General features: G+C 38.8%; 2 protein-coding genes across 3 annotated transcripts; one reads left to right on the top strand and one right to left on the bottom strand.

Annotated features, from left to right (window-relative positions):
• Positions 1-1,996: 1,996 nt before the first annotated feature.
• LOC144654319 (phosphatidylinositol-3,5-bisphosphate 3-phosphatase MTMR6-like) lies at positions 1,997-14,523 on the bottom strand. 2 transcript variants are annotated; one of them, XM_078514426.1, is made up of 16 exons: positions 14,279-14,523; positions 13,621-13,737; positions 13,156-13,318; positions 11,870-12,027; positions 10,821-10,949; positions 10,480-10,614; positions 10,094-10,226; positions 9,512-9,624; positions 9,153-9,278; positions 8,965-9,014; positions 8,431-8,584; positions 7,901-7,947; positions 7,453-7,578; positions 7,054-7,180; positions 6,254-6,697; positions 1,997-3,319 (listed from the first exon to the last, which is right to left on the bottom strand). In XM_078514426.1, exons 1-16 carry the CDS (start codon positions 14,300-14,302, stop codon positions 3,185-3,187), a joined length of 2,181 nt encoding a protein of 726 aa, XP_078370552.1. In that variant the 5' UTR covers positions 14,303-14,523; the 3' UTR covers positions 1,997-3,184. The 2 variants fall into 2 exon arrangements, with proteins under 2 accessions (XP_078370552.1, XP_078370553.1); XM_078514427.1 differs by lacking the exon at positions 14,279-14,523 and adding an exon at positions 14,039-14,243.
• On the top strand, positions 14,513-20,773 carry LOC144654327 (uncharacterized). The gene is made up of 9 exons (XM_078514435.1): positions 14,513-15,195; positions 15,548-15,604; positions 16,139-16,238; positions 16,375-16,449; positions 17,373-17,571; positions 18,345-18,427; positions 18,542-18,635; positions 18,827-18,907; positions 19,989-20,773. The coding sequence occupies exons 1-9, from the start codon at positions 14,522-14,524 to the stop codon at positions 20,381-20,383; spliced, it is 1,758 nt and encodes a 585-aa protein (XP_078370561.1). The 5' UTR covers positions 14,513-14,521; the 3' UTR covers positions 20,384-20,773.
• The last annotated feature ends 690 nt before the right edge of the window (positions 20,774-21,463 follow it).

Raw genomic sequence — 21,463 nt, 5'->3', positions numbered from 1 at the left:
TCCTCCTGGTTATTAACCGATGACGATTTTGAGAAGTGCTTTGTGCGGACGGCAGACTTATGTGGACGGAAAGGCGGAGTTATATCAACATCCGTTGTTTTGTCTCCAGACGTACGCTGGGCAGAGGGATTTTTAAACTCTGCAGGGGTGAGCGCGTCCAGAGAATTGTCCGATGATGTTTTCTGAAAGGTATATGAAGTTGTTCCTGAAAAATGAAAAAAGAGCGCGAAACTGTTATGACGTGTTATGACGTCAAATAAAAATTGCAATACCGCGCACGGAATGGTCGCGCACTTTGCGAGAAGCGTCTTGATAGTTTTTGTAAATTCACTTTTTTTGCGAAAGGTATAGTCATGAATTGAAAACAAATTTTGCTGTTACCCCCTTTCTAATGAAGCGGAAGTTCCGATCTGTAGCGCGCAAATAAGAAAAACTAAAAACTCGACCAAACGCGCGCCTTCACGATTTCAGATTTCCCATTTATCAAAATGTTAACACAAAACGAGGAAAAAGTTTTGTGTTTTGCTAGATCGTATTATTCTGATCTCTAAAGAATCGACCAAATAACACCATTTGATTTTTTTGTAGTTAAATTGAAATCAGTTTGATGTCAAACGCACAACGGTGCGCTACATGTTTGTTGTTTTGATCTTGTTAAAAAAAAGTTGTAATTTTAGAAATATAAACAAAATTAAACTAAAATAAGAATTTCCATTACCTTTGCAAATGCAACAAAATGTCAGGAAGCAAAATAGTATTCCGATGAACGCTTTTTTCTTCTTCATAATTAACGCTGAGTTAACCATACGATAAACTCAACATCGCTTTGGAGAAAAATGAGCAATTAAGCTTGTTTGTCGTCATAAAAGCAAATCTAATTTATGACGTAACGTAATGCGATTTTGCGCGCGCACTGTGTGACATAACGCAGGTAACGCAACATGTCAAAAAATGTTTTGAGAAAAAAAAATAATACTGTTTGCAAGGGATAAACTACAAATTGCACAAATCTTTACTGTAGCCTTCCAAGTTTATAGCCCTATTATGAAACTTTCTTAATGAACAACTTATTGTGTTACTATCTGTGTATTTTTTTTCGAGTCACGCGTTCTCTACTATCAACCCGTGACAAGTTGGTTAAAAGCGCGCGCGAAGACTTGTAGACTCGAAGTACATCTTGTTACTTACTAGAAATATGTAATAAATTTGTAGGGGACCTTAGCGTAATATAAGAGGTTTGTATGGAAATTTGGAACCGATTAAAGTTTTTTAACTAAGCCTGAGGTGCGCACAGTTCTTTAAAAAGGTTGAGGGTTTAGGGAAGTTCTGGTGCGCAAATGTGGTTATGTTTGCCACAAGCGTGATTCGCGGTAGCCTACCACTAGCTGTACCCGCCTTCTATTTTTCCTAGGGGGGTGGGGAGGGGTAGGGCTACATGTAGGCTCGGACAGACAAGACTCCAAAGATTTCCCTGAGCTGCGCCGCGCCTTTCAGGCAAAACCCATACCAATTATACTTAGCATTCAAGTTTTCGGGCCCAGTTCTAAGCTCTGTGTGCTTTGTTCAAGGCAATATTTCTTGCTTGACTCGCAATTTACCGTAGCAAAAGAGATGAGGGTGGATTGTATGTTGACTGAAGTGATTTATTTTATTGTGTTACTTTGTTGCAAAAACCAGAACTCGATTCGAGTTTGTTCAACGCTGCACACTTGCTAAAATCCCTCAAATCTGTCAAACGCATCCGTTTAAAATGGAAACAATCATAATAATAATCTGAGCTCTGTGATCGTCTTGTCCAATCAGAGTTTGCGACTTGTTTCCGTGAACGCCATAAGCGAGAACGCATCAAAAAGTGTGCATCTTCGACCAAAGTGATATGTGGCGTGGTAGAGGGTGTGTGTGGCAACTGGATGCATGCATGGCGTTTAAAAAATTAATGAGCCAGCCTAGAAGCCAAAAGACTGAAGGGATACTAAAATAACAACAAAAACACTCACTTGACTGAAATATTTTATTAAAAGTTGTGCCGCTTGAGCTTGTCTACTGAATATCGGTTTAAAGAAGAAACGGCACACAATGTTTTAACCCTTTAAAGAAAAGGTTACGAGAATTAGTAAAATGAACTTCAAAGGGAAATTGCTTTGATCTTGTAACAAATTATCGCAGCTAATATTATAAGAAAATGTACGGAAATCAAGTCAGGAGAATCTGTATGTGGATATTTGTGTTGAAGAATTTGTAAAGTAGATATTAACTTTGATATCGAAGGAAACCAGTTTGCCAAGGAATAAAAACTTGAGCTGATAATGAGCAAATAAGGATCAGAAATGGCTAAAATCGGGAGGATTACCGAGGAAGAGTTACGAACGAAGAATGTGAAAATTGACGACCAATTATTTCAATACGCACGACCCGTGACGTATCTCTGTAAATGATTAGGTTTTATGATAAGGTGTACAAGAGCAGAGAGTTATTAAAAGCGGTGTGCCTTCCCCGTTTGGCAGGACATTACAGGCACAAAGCTGGAAACATTCCACAACCATATAAAAGATCCAAACTTCAGTGCATAAAAAAGAACGGGATTTTTTTTAAAACTAAGTCTTACTAATGGTTACTTCAATGCAGAACAATTCCCGACAATTCTTAATATTCCTAAGCTGTTTTGCAAAATAATATTTTGATTTCAAGTCGTGCAAGAAAAAAAAAGCCTATGCACAATAAAATATAGTCCCTTTAGAAAATGTATCATACAATTATCTCTATCAAACGTTTTGGCTTTTATCATTTTTCTTTTTCGCAATTCCTCTCGAGTTTGAAATTATGAAGACCTACATATGCTTGATCTCTAATTTGTTAAAATAATTTTAAACAATTTGTAATCGCTATTTTTTTATTCTCGAAGTGTTTTTTTTGGATCCGCGGCAAAATGCCATCGAACTCCAGTGTTATGTCCTTCTAATATATTGTCTTTTTATACGTGATTGTGCCAACATATACAATTTTCTCGGGTTTTTAACCATTTGTAAAATTCCAGTGTACAATTGCATCATTCATTGCTGTTCATTAACGTTAAAAAAATTCCACGAAATTCCTTCCTTCTGCTTAAAATTACTTGATATTTCTTGATACTCTACTTTGTCTTTGTCGTTTTAAAATCCTTGTGACTCCTAAAAAGTGTCGCATCTCATTTAAATTTCTTGAGAACTTTGTAGCACTGCTTGCAAACAGGCACGCGATTGTCCGAGTAATGTCCAGGAAGGGTACACTGTTTGTCAATACATCGCTTACAGAAAACCTCTCCACAGTTCCAGCAGTGATACTGTTGAAAAAAAAGAGAAAATAAAAATTAACAGTAGAATGTGCATTTGCTTTGGGTTAACTTTGGCTAAGCATTGTGATTGGCTAAGATATCCATGCGGCACGTTCTAAGTGCTGAACTAATCATGTGCAATACCACAGTCGAGTATTTTGATTGGCTATAAAACTCGCGCAGCAAGCTAATCACGTGCAAAGCCATAGGTGAGTGTTTTGATTGGCCTACAAAACTCGTGTAACATGCTCTTACCAAAAAAGGCAAAACTGTTGTCTTTGCAGCGAATTACCTGTAAAACCTAAACCCGCTCAACGCCGCTTGTGTTTCACTGACTTCAATAGACCATTTGCATTATGACGTAAAAGCGCAACGAATTCTGGTAGTTGTAGTTAGGTTCGCGGGAAAACACCATTTCTGCCTTATGATTGGCTATGGGCAGCCAAGCGTGAAGGTGGACATCCAAGACTTTTATTTTGATCTGAAGTTGAGCTGCAAAGTTTACGCTATTGTTGCTTCGAAATTTGTTTATACATTTATTTTTTCAGTTACCTGTCAAAAATATAGAAAACAGGATGATAGCTTTGGAATGAAAATTGACTGAGTTCTGTGTTTTAACCAAGACAGACAAATGTTGTTCGTGTTCAAGTAAGTTTGAGTGTGGTGGAGTTGACTTGCTAGAGATTCATTCAACGCGGCCGACAACTTCTCTTCGTAAATAATTTTAGCCTAATATCACAGCTTTAAAAAAAGCGCACTGGAAACAGATTGCTTGAAAGGACGAGTCGAGGATATAACTAAATTTTTGTGGAATCAAATGAAAGCAAGGCAAGCCATTGACTTTGTTCTTACCGTATTTACTCGAATAAGCGCCGCCCCCGATTAAGCGCCGCCCTCGAATAAACGCCGCAATTGGGACAAAAAAGTTAATAAGCGCCGCCCCCGAATAAGCGCCGCAGCCCCGATGCGGCGCTTATTCGGGGAATTCCGTTTAACTAAAAACAGCACTACAAATCAATTCTAAAACAAACTGGCACATTTCTTTCCATCAAAAGCGATGTTTTGCAGTTTAATGTGTTTGTTTTTCCGCTCGCCCATAAGTTTTCTATCCAACATTTTTACAATATGTAGTTCTCTGGTAGTTCTGTATATGTTGTGAAGGTCGCGAACTTTGCCAGGACAGCTAGCACCACTTCTCTCTTCAGCAAGAGACGAATACTGAAAATCAAAAGACGCTACTTTCAATTACTGTAAAATAGAAGATTCCTTGTGGCGTCCAAATTTTAAATAAGCGCCGCCCTCGAATAAGCGCCGCACTTGAAGCGCGAAAAATTAAATAAGCGCCGCGGCGCTTATTCGAGTAAATACGGTAATCGATTTTCAGACGTTCAACAAACGATCGCTTCCATCGATCAGAGGTGAATTAAGTCTTCACTGAAAAGCTTTGAAAATTTACCATATATCATGATTGCTCGGCGGGACGGTCAGTTTAATTTATTTTTACAGTGAGACAGAGAAACGAGTCAAATAATTTTCCTCGTTCAATCGAGCTTCATCGATGAATCATGAAGGGTCAATCATAAAGGATTTTCAAGCTGATCAATCAAAACTTCCCTGTGCAGGTGAATACAGATCATTTGTTTTTATCTTAAAATTGTATTTTTTCGTCAAATTAGAACTGTAATTGCAATATTCTTTAACAAAGAAGTTTTCTTGTTTTTGTACTGGAAATGTCAACTCGTCGAGTAGCAGTTGTGGTTTCAATCCGAGCGAGGGCCGTGCGAGCAAATATAATTTTATTTCCACAATCTTGTTGATGAACGATTACTTGGTGCGACTCGAAAGGTGAGCCTCAAATATTTTTAAGAGTGAAGAAATCATGTACTGTACTCCCCCATGTTTAGTAAGGGTTTTAGGAATTTAACTAAATAACCGCGCGACTGAGACTTGGAGGAAACACTCGTTGAAACTTCACTACAAAACGCAACCCAGCAAATATACAATTTCTTGCATAGCTTTTTTTTCATTTTAACGGACTTGGTTTCATACTGAGAGGTTGTTTTTTGCCCTTTAAATGAAGCCACAGGGACGTCTTCTTCGGTGAGAGTAATTTTCTTTACCTCCATCACGATTTTCTTGGGCAAGCGGGCTTGATGACGATTCAAAATTTCCCGCGAACCTAACTACAACTACCAGAAGTCTTTGCGCTTTTACGTCATAATGCAAATGGTCTATTCGTAAGTTTTTTGAAGCGTAATGCACACGAAGTTTGTTAAAGAAATAATAATTACTAGGCAACAAAAACTGGTGAATAAAAATATTAAACTTTCTATCTTTTTATGCTTTCTACACTTACCTACTATGCAATTTCAACGCAAACAATTTAAGTAGAAGAGTTGGAAGATTTTTAAGAAAATAATTGAATTTGACAGCACTGAGCGCAGTTTTGGCGGGAACCTCAGACGCGCCGTACACTTGACGGCTGTGTGGTCTTATCCGGGAAGAAAGGAAATTACTCTACTGGATTACTGCAATAAAAAGGCCTTATCACGGTTTTCGAGTTTTTTTTTTTTTTACCAGGTTTGAAGGATGTAGATGGGCTAGAAAACGTTCAGTTACCTTTTTAATTTCCCATACCTTTGTCCCTAATTTTTTTGTGTCTATTTGCGGAAAAAATATAGACAAATGTATGGGAAAATAAAAAGGTAACTGAACGTTTTCTAGCCCAGCTACATCCTTCAAAGCTGGTAAATAAAAATCAATTGACTAGTATCTTAACTTAACAATTCATAAGTTGTCCAGAATTCATTTTTTGAAAAAGATATTTGCCGTTGGATTCCCATACAAAACACTGTAACTTCTAACCGCGTTGCCTACTCGTCAAGATGGCGTTGAAAACTGTGATAAGGTCTATTACATTTTAGTCCAGAGGACACATCTTACCTTTCGACTTAGAAAATCAATCGGCGCCGCACAAGTCAAACATTGGAAAACATCCCGCACAGATTTCCATTCCACTGCAAACGGTGGAGCAGATTGAAGCAAATCTTCCACAGTCAATCCTTGGCGTTTTAAAGTTTTCTTCAAGTCATCTGATAGTGATCCTCCTATCCCACTATCCTGACTCGAGTAGCTAGCCTCGCTTGCACACACGCTTGGTAACGAGGACGATACGGTCTCGTGACTGTTTAATAACGATCCGCTCTGTTCTGTACTGAGTTCCAAATCATCCACTGAATTCTCAAGCGAGGTCAAATCATTTGATGAATTACCAGGCGAGTCGCATTGTGAGTTGAGATATTTCATTACTAGTGAATTCTTGTCACCTTCAGTGTCGTTTTCACAGTCTTTTGAGGAGTTTGCCAAAGATTTCATCATTGAAATACGCTGTAGACGTTAAACATCAAAATAAGTTATTTACATGAAAAAATATTTAAAGTAAGAATCCTGCTTTATTTAAGTGAAACGGTAATAGATGTCCGTCCGTTCGTTCGTTCGTTCGAACGTACGTCAGTTCGTTCGGACATATGTTCGGTGGGTGGGTCGTCCGTTCGTTCATCCGTTTCCACTCTTTCGTTCAGTTTGGCAGTCACTGTTCAAAAGAGGTTGCGATGTAACACATTATGCGAAAATGGTTTTTTTTGTAGAAACCTGTTCATTTCAGGATAGCTTATAACAGGCTTGATGTCTGAGTGAGAAGGATACATGTTGTATCTTTTTAAAACAATGAAAAACATACTTACAGAAGAAAGAAATTTAATGTGATCTTGTAACGAGTCATTATGATCTATGATACTGCTAACCGCATCCAACACTGTCTCCCTTGGATGAACGTCATTATCATATCGATTGTACATTGAACGCCAAAACCTGAAACGGATCGCAATTTAAGGAATTAGGTCACGCAATTTGTATCATTCTGTTACCCTATGTTACGCTATATTATAGTCTATTCTGTCACGCTTGGTGAAGCAATTTTATTCCATTCCGTTTTGGTAGGTCACGCATAAGTTCTGTTACATTCTTATATTGGGATCCAAATTCGGTTTTATCGGTGGTGATGGTGGGAAGAGAAGATCGAAGGCTACGAAGATCGAAGGCTACTGAGCACGAATGGTAAAAGAACCAAGTACATGTCTTACTTGAGGGCCTGAGGTGAAGTACTTGGCCATAATAACTCATCTCTGCCTCCTTTGTACAGCGGATTTGCGTAATCACTGATGTGCTGCCACATGTAACCCCACAATGAAAATGTCTTCTTCGGCAAACTACAAGGAAAGAGAAGAAACTTACATTCAAGACGCCTCCATCATTAGAACTGGTAATATGCAACAAGGAAAACTTAATATAATTTTTAGAACAATTTTCATGACATTCATCTGCACTATATATGTTGTATAAAATAATTAAGCTGGGCAAAATCTGGGACAAAGCTACAAAATGTAACAAAAAAATCTTTCAAGTTTTTTGTCCCATATGTTTTAATACACGTTGGGCAAGATTGTATAACAAAAAAATACCAGCAAAAATTAATGCTAAATTGTTAGCTACCCAAAATTTATTTTTCGATTTTCTCAGCATGCCACCTACCTGTGTTCCTTTCGTTCCCGTTCACAGTTTCCAAGAAACGTCCCAAACTGGAAAAATTGCAAAGCAGAAAAAAAATGAGAAATTGAAGAACAAAAAAGGAAAAACACCCATCTAAAATGTGTTTTATTTTTTCAGTGTGCAGTTAATCTTACTTTTTATTTAAGGAGGCAAGCCTGACTGAGTGGTTTTTGAGCCCTGGTGTTGTAATCCAGAGGTCCCCGGTTCAAGACCTGCCCCTGCCACTAGCTGGATTTGTTTCTCGGTTGTCCCGAGTTTAAATCCTCTGTCACACATTGTATATAGCCAACTGGTCTGCCTCCTGTTAGTTGTGATATTTAACCCTGTTCTGTTCATTTAAAATATTTGTTTCCTTTATTTCAGTGGCATGCCTGTAAACTAGCTTTCTTGAAGCTAAGTGCATGACCACTATAATCAATATTATTATTACCGGTATTATTTACTCGCGAATCTTCATGCACATTTCAGTTCTAAAGGTTTACAAGAACTGTATCATTATAGGCTCTACTTACCTGGCAAGAATACAAGTGATCGTGAATTGTAAGAAGGAATCTTTCATTAAACTGGAAGGCAAATGGAAATTGTTCTTGTAATTGCCACACTCCTTCCAAGAACTGGAGAAATACTGGTGACGTCTCCTTCACATCTGATTGGAGAAACCCACACCTGAGAAAAAACATGTTGTGATTAAAATGAGAAGTTTTTTTGTGTACTACTGGGGATTCTTGTACTAAATCAACATAACACATATTTGCAAGTCTCTGTTTGACAACCAAATAGTGTTAAGGTGGCTCGATAGTTTAGACCTTCCCATCTTCAATAGCATTCTACTTCAGCTAGCTCGCCGGTGCAGTTAAACAACATTTTCTGCAAACCAGTGATTAAAGCTTTTATCAGTTAACAGAATTCATCTAAATGACGTCACAATAACAACGTGAAAAGAGGTCAAAAATATCCTTATTTTTTTAAAACCTATTTTTTTAATTTAAACCAAAACACCTTCTGCAGAAGAGGTGTACATATTTTCTGGAACAAAACATTCTAACCTCTCAGTGAACTTGTGTCCAAATGCCAGCCACTCCTTCTCAATCAAAACCTTTCAATAGAAATACACACATGACAGCAAGTTTACATCTTTGAAAGAACACAACATGGACATAAGCCTGAAACTCCTTTTTGAGGCTCTAAATCAAATCAGATTCAAGAATTACACTGAAAGGTTTTTTGGACATACCTGAAATCCATGAATTGTTCTGTAGTAAGGATCTAACATGATGCCTGCTAACGAGCAGGTCTGCGCTGTCCTGTCCCATCCATCACTGCAGTGCACAACAACACTGACCTTCTCTTCCACAACAGCCTAAGTTAACACACAAAACAGCAGCAATTCACAAGTACATACAGTGGAACCTTGATTTAATGAACCTCTATATAATGAAGTCCTTCTGCAAAATTCGTATATATCAAGGTTTTCGATATACAAATACTCAATATAACGAACAAATTTCCCGAGTCCCTTGGCACTTCATTAAAATGAGGTTTCACTGTACCACACTATTGCAATGCAGGTTTGTACACAACAAAAATTAATACCTTAGCAATGAATACTGAAGTATCTAATACCGCCTTAATGTGCTTCATCCAACCACTGCTATCCAACCCACTTGCTAAGGCTTTGGCTGTTACGTCTGGAGTTTCACAGACCACTAAAAATAATCAAATAAAGCATGTATTATGTTCTCCTTTTCTGTAGACAGTAGCAGCTACAATTTAACCTTTTGGATATACCATTACAACATTGAAGTATTCTGACAGTAAACATTGTATGGTGAAAATTCTGTAGTTGGGCCAAGTAGCACATGTTACTTGAGCTTATCAGGGTTTTCAAAAGCACGAAGCAGTTACGCATACTGCTGTTCCTTCTACACTGTAGGTGAGATCCACCTCAGGTAGCCCATACAAATCTGCTTCAGGTACAGTGTACTGCCCCACCCCACCCCCCACGAGCATTTCAGCTAGAACCAAAATTAGAGAGTATGAAAATGGGCTCTATAAATGCCACATCATCATCATCATCATCATCATCAAAAGTCCAGCATGCCAGTCATTAGCCCATTATACCTTCCTAACATGATGATAAAGTTAGTACCAGACAAATGTCATCAAGCTACTCACATTCAATCATTTTCTGCAGGCTTTGTCTCATCACATGAATATTTTCAATTCCCACAAATTGAAACTTGACATTCTCGTAAATATCTGTGCTTTCATATCCTTTCCCAGCAGCCTTGTTTGCCATGGCATTGATCTGCAATAACAATGATTAACATTTATGTTTAATACGACTGTTAAACAATCACAACAACATCCAACAACATCCAGTCAACATTTATTTTCCTGTTAACCAGACTTCCTAATGAGATTAAATGCCACTGAATTTCCTTGCCTTTGCTTTAAAATTTATTTTCCCTGCTGATGATCAAAATTCCCTTACATGCCTTTTCTCTGGTTAACCCCTCCATAATGGGGAAGATTTATTTAAGTTGTGAAAAGCTAATTACCTTTGGTCTTGTATCCACTATGTAGACATATTTAGCATCAGGTGTCGCATCTACGATGGCTTGGATGAGATTCTCGTCCTCTTGGCATCTGGAGTTGAACCCCGATAGGGGCTGACTACAGCGACAAATTGCTGCCTGAAAAAGACAATTTTTTTTTGCTCCATGGATACAAATATAAACCATGCAAGTCCAATGTTGCAAGTGAATAGGTTAACAATGTGTCTTAGTGTACTTATATTAACAACAACCAAAACTGTTTCTGCCGTAGCTTGGATTTTGCACAAAACCAATAGTAATGTTTAGTACAGCAATGTTACCAATGTTAATAACAAAATTAATACCTTTGTGTTCTTGTAGTAGAAAGACAAAGCTGGAAGTCTGCCTCGACTACGGAATCTTGAGCTACCAATGAGAAGTGAGGTGGACGCAGAGGATGGCAGATACAAGATACTAGGATACGTATCACATATCTGCAGAGTCAACAGAAAAAAAGGAAAATAACAACAAAGAAGTTATTTATATACAGTTGAACCCCGTTATTTCGAACCGTCAGGGGAAACAAAAAATAGTTCGAAATAGCGGGAGTTCGAAATAGCCGATAGCAAATGACTGAAGGGCAAATCCAAGGGAAACGGGTTTTAGTTCGAATTAATGGGGAATTCGAAATAACCGAGTTCGAATTAGCGAGGTTCAACTGTATGTAAGAAATTCCATGCCTATAAGAGGTCTATTACTTTTATCTAAGTTGAGGGGGGAGAAGGAGGGGGAGGGGCAAAAATGCAGTGTTGGTACCGGTATATGGCCCAGACCATGACAAAGTGTCTGCTTTGGAGGTGTCACCCACAGAAGGCATCTCTTGGACTGCTAGGTGCAACTGTTTGTGGCTCATTGAAGGGTAGCAAAGAGCATGTTGTGATCCCGTTTCACGCACAAATTTTAACCAAATTCACGCGTCACGTATACTTGAAACAGCAGAATTCACAAATCACATGTCTTATCCAGCTATTTTCACACGTCACAGTATAATTTTTGCCCTATTTTCAAGCGTCACGGACTAATTTTTGTCCTTTTCAAATGTCACGCATAAACCCTTTGCTACCCTCTCATTGGGCAAAGTGAATTAAAGAAGCTAGCAATGCAGTGCAGATCACATGCAAAACATTAAAAAATGCTGTGATCAATATAAGCTAATGTGTTTATTTAATCACTCCAGATTCTTCTACTTTTTAAAAAAATAAGAGATGCCACACCTTCAGTCGCTGTTTTTAAACTCAAGACACTAAAAACATCAACCCAAAGTCAACATACAGAATGACTGATTTAAAGCCTAGCTGGTCTATCAGGCTGAAGTTTAACTACAGGATGTTACATCAGTTACTAAACTGCTAACCTGGTAATCTTTGTTCAAGCTGCTGCAACACCACTCATTGTTCGGCAATCCCATCCGTGCATATTCTGACTGGATATCAAATAATGCCCAGCCAGCAGACCGAGTCAACTTTTCAGTTTGAGGATTGTAAGAGAATGCGTACAAGTCTTCAAGTTTTTCTGAGAAAGAGAATGCAAACTTATAAGAACCTACCTCACTAAATCGCCTATCACATGGTAAATAATTATTTATTTTCTGCTTTCAAAGGTAACATCCAAAAAGGACCAGCCCCTAACGTCCTTTTTTTTGTGGGAGGTGGGCCACAGTGGAGTAGGGGACTGCCTGTTAGGGTGAAGTACAGTGGGACTTAGGTCCCGGGGCCGCTATGGTAGCTGTGAAGGCCTAGCAGGAATCCTGAACAAGCTGGCAAATAGGGGCTATGGCAATTCTGCAGGGGGCTAGTCACCTCCTCAAACTCAACATGTGACTACAGAAACCAAAACAGAAACTTTGCAGTGGCAAATGGTGGGCCGCCAGAGGGAGGACCATTCCATGAACGGACGCTTGCTGACCAAAACTTCCATGGAGTTAGTGAGCTAAAACCCTCTCTTTTGGGGCCTAAAGCCATTAATTACCAAAATTGGTTGTTGGAAAGTAAGGACGATGTATTAATGTGGAAAAGCTGTACAAGTGGCCATATTTATAAATGAGGCCTTATGCATCCAATGACGCTAAAAAGGACCAATGATGATGATGATGATTTCAAGGCTTCAAATCGGCTTCGCTTCTTAAATCGTTTAATAAATTCTTAAAAAGCCACGGCACATTAATTGAAAAATATGGCGCTTCAATAAAAGAGTTAAGATCGGCAGCTCATCGTTAAAAACCATCGAAGTATCCTTTTCTTGTTTCAATTGTTGTTTTTATATTTTTTTAGTAATCCTAGTTTCTCTGTTTACGCACTGTTTCATTTAACTATTATGTAGGTGTGCGAGCTAGTCTTGTGTTTGTGATATGATGCGCGCCCTTCGCCTAATTTATTTGATGTGTGTGCTTAGCTCGTAATTTAACGGTTTACATCTGTTTACGTTATTTTCCTTATTACTTTGTCTTGTCTGTAACTGTGCTAACATCGTGGGTGGCTCCTCCTTAAATGTTAGATGCAATTGGCATAGGATTTAATGGAGCCGAAACCAATTTTGGAATTGCGCGCATTTTATGCATCCTACTGATGAACGGTTACGGCAATTAGATATTTTCAGGAGCACCATTACGTTCATGGTCTGTCCCCTTAGAATACAGCTTACCAGGTTTGGATAGCTGTAACAGCGAGTTGTACACTTCCTGGCTATCTCTGTCTCTTGAAATGACAAAAGTCACAATTTGAAATGTCTTGCAGCGAATCTTTAAAGGTGATCCTGCAGCATTGAGAGGAAGTTTCTCCACTGAAGCAATGTGAGAGTGAAGAATCTGTGATAATTAAGAAGATACAGCTTGCAACTATAACAAATTATTATTGGAAATTCCGAGGGGTGGAGGGTCTCAAAGTTAGGCCAAAATTTTTAAAGGAAAGTACAGGGCTGAACTGGAATTTCCAAAGGGCTTGGTGGGATTCTAACAAAAAACTTTCCGTAGGAGAGGTGTTGGAACTAATTTTTATTTCCCTTGAATAGTACTTCCTGTAATTTTACCCCCCAATTTCTCAAACCTCCCAATTTCTTGAGGCAATTTTTTATTTCTCCTAGACAAATCAGGATTCTACTGTAACTTACCCAAGTTTCTTTGGAACAATCCGGATCAATAAATATGAGGTGCGTAGCTGTCAAGTATAAAGTTCCCACTGCAGCTTTCTTTTTCCCATATTTTGTCATTAAACGAACATTGTCAACCTGCAGAATAAGACAAGAGCCATATACATCAGACAAGGATTTACCACACCAAATAGAAGAAAAAGTGTAAATATATTAAAATAGAAAGAAATAAAATTTAACAAGGCAGTAAGGAAGTATAGCATTTCCTGCTATCATTGCTATCAAGAAGCAAAATATCATAATCTGATCGGTTAGGAACGGAGTACAAACACCAAATTTGGCCAAAATAGTACTGTCCAGATAAAAGTATTTAAGATGCAAAATAAACTAGGTCGTTTCTCAAAAGTGAACTAAATTAGATCATTTCAATTCCACATACCGAACAAACAGTCTTGCTTAGTTTTTAACTTTTCTGTCAATGTTTCCCGCAACAAGTTACATCAAACAACATTTCACTATTCTCAAACGTTATATCAACTATTGATGAAATAAGCTGAAGCCAGGAAAGATAATGATAATATCTTTTGTGATAAAAATCGGGAAAAATGCCACAACAAGCTGAAGATATGATGCCGAAAACGACATCTGTTTTAATCAAATGACGTCAAAATAAAATTACCTTGGGTGTCTTTATCACGTCCATCACCAACACGAACAATCTCTCTTTGCAATTTCTGCTCAGACGTTTTCTTCTGTGAAAATTTCTCTTTGATCAGAGCTTCGGCAGATTACTTCATCATCCTTCGGCCGCCATATTGGAAAAGTGCAACCCCCATGCATATCCCGTGATGCAATGAAATCAATCTTATAACAAGTGTTTTGATTGGCTGTTGAGTCGTATCGAATTATCGAGGGAAGCAAAATGGCGGCCGCCACGACCGGAGGTCTTTTTGGCAGTGGTTCTACGGGTTTTTCATTCGGAAGTGGTGCTACTTCAACGGGATTTGGTACACCGACTCTTGGTACAACTACTCTGGGGAGTAGCACTCTGGGAGCAGGCGGCTTTTCCGCGATTAAGCCATTTGGAGCCTCCACTACGACATCAACTTTGAGCACACCGTTTGGTCAATCAACGGCTTCAACCGCGGGAACGACCTCTGGTTTTAAATTAGGTGGTCTCAGCTCAACTACAGGTTCGAGCTTTTCAGGATTTAACGCAGCGAAAACTACCTCAGGAGCTCCGACCTTGGGGGCATTTGGACAAACTAGTCAATTGGGACAAAGCACTGGTTTTACCCTTGGGGGTACACCCGGGGCCAGTACATCAACTGGGCTAAATTTAGGTGGTGGGCTGTTTAAAACAAGCACTGCAGCTACAACAGGGACAACACTGCTTGGGTCAACTTCAACTGCTGCTACTGGGTTAGGACTGGGCACAAGCTCTGGTTTGGGTGCATTTGGAGGTTTCAGTGCTATAAAGACCACAGCAGCAACAAGCACTGCGACATCAACTACTTTTAGTGGCTTAGGTGGTACTGGCACTAGCACTGGTGGAGGCGTAACAGGCGCAGTGGGTGGTGTTGCTGGGAGGCAGGGGTAAGATTTGACACACTCACACGGTCCAGTCTCTTCTCTTGCAAGGAGAAAATTAACTTGAACATATAAAACAAATCAGTTATTTTTTTTTTTTTCAACCATTAAAATACTCCGTGTCTGTGGATGTGATTAATGGATTTCGATCCATTTCAATTTTTCAGGTCCATTGACTTTCGTCATTATTATCATTGACAGTAATATGCAACATGAATGCTAAGTTTTCAATTTCGATTCAGAACTCAATAGGTTAAATAATAGTAATAGGGTAAGATGTTGCCAAGACTGAATTAATTGATAACTTAAAGTTTTTTTCTTATTAGAACTGATAAAAGTTGTTTTGTTTCCTATTCAGTGATGTCAAAGACACACCATTACCAAATCCTTTGAATGAAATTGCAGAGCACATCAAGTAAGTTGGAGAAGCATCTTAACTGCTTGGTAGTCACTTCATTCTTGATGTTAGATGAAGAACTATGTTAGTAACCACAAAACAACATAGGGTAATGCAGGGATGGCGGAGCATTTTTCCAGGTGGGGGGCTGACTAGTGACTTAAAGTGGGGGGGCTTAAAAGACTCTTCTCTTAGTAAGTCTTTATTTTTTTCGGAAAAAGTGGGGGGCTAAAGCCCCCCCCCCCCCCCGGCTCCACCGTCCCTGTAATGAAGACTGGCAGGGATATAGCTTAGAAAACCCTAAGCTGGCTCATCAGCAAGCCTTGCTCGGTTTTCTGGCCTTAGCAGCTCGAAAAATTTACCTATGCCTTTGTTTTCATGTGAAATTTCAGCTGGATTTGAGTTCTATTCAGTTTGTGAAATTAGCCGGCAGCCGGCCCTTAGCGACATCCCTGGACTGGAATGATTTCTCTTGCACAAAAGTTTATTAAAAAATGTTCAACAGATGTATTGGCTGTTCTTGTGTTAAAAAATTTACTGTTTTTTTTGCAGAAAATATGTCAAGGAACAGAAAGAACATAGAGATGAAATTTCAAGAGTGTCTGGAAGTGCACTTCAAAAAGTTCGAGAAGAAACTGTTGCTTTAAGACAGGTACAGTTGAATGTGTGTTAATTGATGTATTGTGTGATCATGCTTCCTATCTCATGATCTAATATAGTGGCTTAATAAACAGGCGTACCATAATATAATGATATTATCATGTTAAAATGGTCGCTCCCTTTAACAGGCGTTGGCTCTGGTGTCCAACAGTATTCAAAGAGATGGATGTGCCGTGGAAAACCTTAAAATAGATGTATCACAGGTCAGTACTACAAGTCACTTAAATTACCTTACTTTACACAACACTTAAAATGTAACATGTGAAATACAGTGGAACCTAGATTTAACGAACCTCTTTATAAAGAAGTCCTTGGTATAACGAACGATATTCCTCAGCCCGGCCAAAGTTACAGTTAAATGTATGGAACGGTACCTCGATATAAGGAAATTCCTCGTTATAACCAACACAATCTGGAAGCCCAAATGTAAAATTTACCTGATATAACAAATTGTAGTTAATAGGCGACTCGATGAACCGACAAACAAGAATGAAAATACTTTAATCCTACAACAGGAGAATGACTTCAAAGACATTTGTCGATATCTATGTGGATATTAGACATTAATTATAAAACACAAATGTTATTTGAGAAATGTGTGCAACCTAACAGTGTGAAAAACAATTACCTATTACCTTTACCTTGAAATAAAGAATATTTTGTTTGTTGGACATATATTGAACCCTGATATAACGAGCAAATTTCCCCAGTCCCTTGTCACTTTGTTAATTCAAGGTTTCACTGTAGTTACATGTGGCAAAACAAATATATCCTTGTGCTATTGACCTGGGTGCCTGCAGCTTAGATAGCCATTAGATCAAGCTAATGTTTGTTTTTTGGCAGTTTCTGCCTTATTATAGGAAATTAACGATACATGTTGTTAACGCGAATTTCAAAAATTTGCGTTAATTTTATTGATGTTAACATTTTTTACTATAAGGATTTAACCAGAACTTTTCTTACCGGTAAATTTGCGTTAATTTTATTACGTGTAAATTTTGTTCGCGTTGTTTAAATGCTTCGTTTTATTCCTATAATAAGGTATTTTTTAAGCAAGTTTTGTAACTCTTGTTGTTTCTCCATGCTAAGACATATTTTATAAAAATGCTTATTAAATGTATTTTAGGAGCTAAAAAATGCTGAAATTGCTCAGAGAACCAATGACATTCCTCCACCCTTGCAACATGAGAACATGGCACCACAGGAGTATTTTCAGCGTTTGGTGGAGTCGTTTGAAGAACGGATGCTAATGTACAGAAAACAGATCGAGATCATGGAAAACCATCTTGCGTCACTGTCACAAGGGCAAACATTGACTCCGCAAGGTGATTTTTGTTAATTGTTAATAGAATGTCATCACCATTATCATTTTCTGTATAATTCTATCATATTAGTTGAACCTCCCAGTAAGCAGATGCTATTGGGAACTGAAAATGTGTCTGGAAGGTTAGAAATCAGTATAATAGTGTTAGTGTAATCAGGGCTGCAAATAACAGTTGGTCATCAGACATTGGCAGACCAAAATTTGCTTAAATGTCTGACGAAATCCCAAGTGTGGTCGAACATGATGTCTGGACAATTTTATCGGCACAATTTATTTTAATCTGTCCGACCACAATTTTCTTTTGTCCGACCTCCTTTCAAGTGAAAACAATTATTTGCAGCCCTGGTGTAATACTCTGTATGTAGGGGCCCACAATGAAGTGCCTTAGAAAAGCTGTTTTTTTATTTGCAGCGTGCCCAAAGGCTCTTATGTAAAAAGTCTTAGGTGCCCAGCTATTAAAAGCTTTTATGATAGCCAAAAACAAGTCACCCAAAGACAAAAGTAGGTCGCCTGTGGCACCCAGGCTCTGCTAGAGCACAGCTCTGGCCTGCTTAGGATAGGGGTCTGCCTACAGTCCACTTTCAGACATCTGTACTTCATTAAAAGGGCACATATCTGTCTTTGTTTTTGTTTTTAAATCCATAGAAAAAAATGACACATTGAGTACTTTCCTGTAGCTATTTCCTGTAGCTATTTTTCTATCATAGCTGTTTAGATGTTTGAGGGATTTATTCACAGTTTTATTGTTCTTTGTTTTATCCTGTTTACTTTCAGATCTCTCTGATGTAATGCACAAAGTGCATGAAACATTTATCGCACTTGCAGCACAACTGCATGAATTTCATGAAGCTGTTAAGGTAAGGTTATTTTTTGCTGTCACCAAAAGTTACTCTTGTTGTTATAGCTAGAAACCTTGTTTCCAAGACTACCTTACTAACATGTGTAATATTATGTATTCGCTACTGTACTAGGTGCAGAAAGAGCAGTACCTTAACTATAGAAGAGCATATTTTAAGGACAGCACTGACATTTTCTCAAGTAGTTCAAAGGATTTATCAAAGACGAGTAAGTTTATGTATTATGCATATTTATTGGCATGTCTGACAGACTTTTATTATTTTTGACAATAGCTAAAATTCGCTTGTTCATCAAAGTGTATAATGGTGCACAGCTACTTATCAACAATGTCAATTATTAACAACTTGTCAGAGACACTTGTCCTAACTCACTCACTTTGTACAATGTAAATCTCTTAGCCTCAGAGTTTAGTCTTGGTCCCAGTCCCTTCAGAGTAAGCAGCTCAACTTCAGCTATGGCAACCACAACAAACATTGCAGGTATGATGGAGACTGAAAATGATGCTTATATGATGTACATATGGCAAAAGAGCAGTAGTAGCAGGGTTCAAAATAAAATTTCGTTTTTAGCCTGAATTTGTCGGCTTTTTTTGTCAAGGTTCATTTTTTTCCCCGGCTTTTAAAAGAGCCATGCATTTTCAAGGGACACAACACAGTCAGCCCTTTGCAAGCTTTCCGAAGTGATAGAATGTTTTACGGCATTTCAAAAGAATGGATTGGAGCAATGTGACTTCTTTTCTTATTTCGAGTGTTTGAGAAGTAAATAAGATCTTCCAATATACTTTTATGGAGGGACAAAATACTTGAGAAGGTGGGGCAGCCCATTATTCATCTTAACACAGAAATGAAGTCGTACATGTAAAACCTTAAAACCAAAAGTTTTAGTCACCGAAAATGAAATTTTGGTCGCATTAATGCAGTGAGTCGCACTCTCTAGCCCTGTAGCTGCTTTATTGTTTGATATGAAATGTTTACTTCAACATTCAAGCAACTTTGATTTCGGTTGGCCGATCAAGGCATAATATTCTATTTCTTCGGTAGTAGCCGGCAAGGGTTGTCAAAGTGCCGGCTACCACCGACAGCCGGCTGCTATTTTGAACCCTGAGTAGCAACCAGTGAAGTAGTTATTGCAGTAGAAACGATTGCTTTGTGTTGTAAATGTCTGCAACCCTCCAAGTTAAGACCGTTTTAGTTGCTATAGCAACTAACATTTTTGAGCTGTTGATTAATTTGGAACTGGCGACTAAAATTAAGAAGAAGGATTGAAATCCTGAGCTTAGTTTAGAAACTAAAATTTTTCATTGGCGACCAAACTTGAGCAGTCGGTGGCCAAATGGCCACTAAGGACAAAATTAACTTGGAGGGTTGGTCTGGAAGTAAACCTAGGCTTTTTATAAAATTTAAGTCAATGTACATGGGTTTACAGTTTGACAGGTACATCACAGGTACTAGCTCCCTCTCCCAGAATTTTACTAAGTTGCCTAACAATATGCTTTCATTTTTTATCCCAGTGTAGCTGCATTACTATCATATATACTCATATTTTTCCCCTATTTATTAGCTCCTCAGACGCTTGGCCTGAACGGTCTTCAGACAAGACCAACCGGTTTAACAGGTGCCTTGGGCACCACAGGAACAAGCTCTCTTGGTAACCCATTTGGGACAGGCCTAGGTGGTGCAAATTTAACTGGGGCTTCTGCATTTGGATCACCTCTCAACACTGGCACTTTAGGGACCACTGGACTTGGCACCACCACTGGTTTTGGGAGCTCAAGTCTAACAAGTGGATTCGGGACCCCCTCTCTTGGGGCCCCTACAGGAGGAGCGTTTGGCACTCCTGCCACAGGACTTGGCGGGAGCGCTTTTGGTGCAGGGACATCGGCATTTAGTGCTCAACCAAAGTTTCAACTTCAGAGGCCGCCAGCCGGGAATAGTAAAAGAGGAAAACGAAGATGAAAAAAACGTTATCTATTTTTGTTAATTAATTGTATTCAACACTGACACTGAGTGACTAGAGACTGAGCTTCGGTGCTTGCGATGAACGAGTTTGGATCAGAAAAATTCGTTATTTACTAGTCGAACTGTAGGGAATTTTTTTCGTGAACACATTTACTACTTAGCGGCTTTTCCCGTCACAAAAGCAAATAGTATGATATCAAATGATTTCTGTGTAATATAGTTCCGTTACAACCGTACAGTATTAGCTTTGATGGAAGTCGTGACGTTTGTAGTTTCCTCAGTTTAATTTGTCTTTTAAGGTTAGTTAAGCACGGACTTTTACTCGATCTTATTGGCAGATGTATCAGTATGGAAAACTAAATTAAAACGCAGGTCACTTCTAAACTACCTCTGCCCAGATCGCCCTGGTGACGGGGGTGATTGTGCGCTTTTAAGACGAGGTTATCGCTGTAAATTGGGCTCTCAGAGAAAGGGTTAACGTTGGCCTGTTCCATGCTCTCGGTTTGTGGGGAGGAGCGAAAACGCAGGCGAGCGAGCGGGAAAAGAACGAACCTTCGCCTACTTCCCCCCTCGTCTTTTCCGCGCTCGCCCGCTTTTTCGCCTTTCCCCACAAACCGAGAGCCTGGAACAGGCTAGGTTAACGTATATTTTCAGTTTGGCTGTCAAACGCCAATGTGAGCAGGGTTTAACCCTTTCACTCTTGAATTTTCGTAAAAAAAACCCGCTAAGATCCTGAATTTCCCTAAACTTTGTTAGAAAAGCGCTTTTTCACACCTTATTTTTTGACAAAAATTCCACGCAAAAATGCACTATATTTCACTTTGGTGATGGACATAAGCCAAAATTTGCTAAACCTTTCCGATTTTTTTTCTTGCTCCTTTTCCTTCCGGTTTTTCCGCTTTCTTATTCTCGTTTCTTTCGACTCTTCACGTCCTTCCTTGTAGCCGGAAGTTTTTGACATATTTGATGTAACTGCTGATATTCTGTTGGTAGCTGCAGAGGGGTGGGTGTCGGAGTGGTTCTTCGTCCATTGATCGTGTAGTTTAACTTCCCTGATCAAATTGTTTTCGTCACGAA

This window comes from Oculina patagonica, chromosome 5 (assembly GCF_052425735.1).
Source record: "Oculina patagonica isolate OP01 chromosome 5, crgOcupat, whole genome shotgun sequence".
Lineage (NCBI taxonomy): Eukaryota > Metazoa > Cnidaria > Anthozoa > Scleractinia > Oculinidae > Oculina > Oculina patagonica.
Note: the sequence above shows the minus strand (reverse complement) of the source record. Positions and strands in the feature narration are given on the sequence as shown.

Coding starts and splice junctions, on each gene's coding strand:
- LOC144654319 (XM_078514426.1), bottom strand. CDS start 14,302: ATGGACGTGATAAAGACACCCAAG. Junction 9,015..9,152: donor GAACAATTCATGGATTTCAG/GTATGTCCAAAA, acceptor TTCTATTGAAAG/GTTTTGATTGAGAAGGAGTG. Junction 7,579..7,900: donor CGGGAACGAAAGGAACACAG/GTAGGTGGCATG, acceptor CTTTCCTTGTAG/TTTGCCGAAGAAGACATTTT.
- LOC144654327 (XM_078514435.1), top strand. CDS start 14,522: ATGGCGGCCGCCACGACCGGAGGTCTTTTTGGCAGTGGTTCTACGGGT. Junction 15,196..15,547: donor GGTGTTGCTGGGAGGCAGGG/GTAAGATTTGAC, acceptor TTTCCTATTCAG/TGATGTCAAAGACACACCAT. Junction 15,605..16,138: donor GAAATTGCAGAGCACATCAA/GTAAGTTGGAGA, acceptor TTTTTTTTGCAG/AAAATATGTCAAGGAACAGA.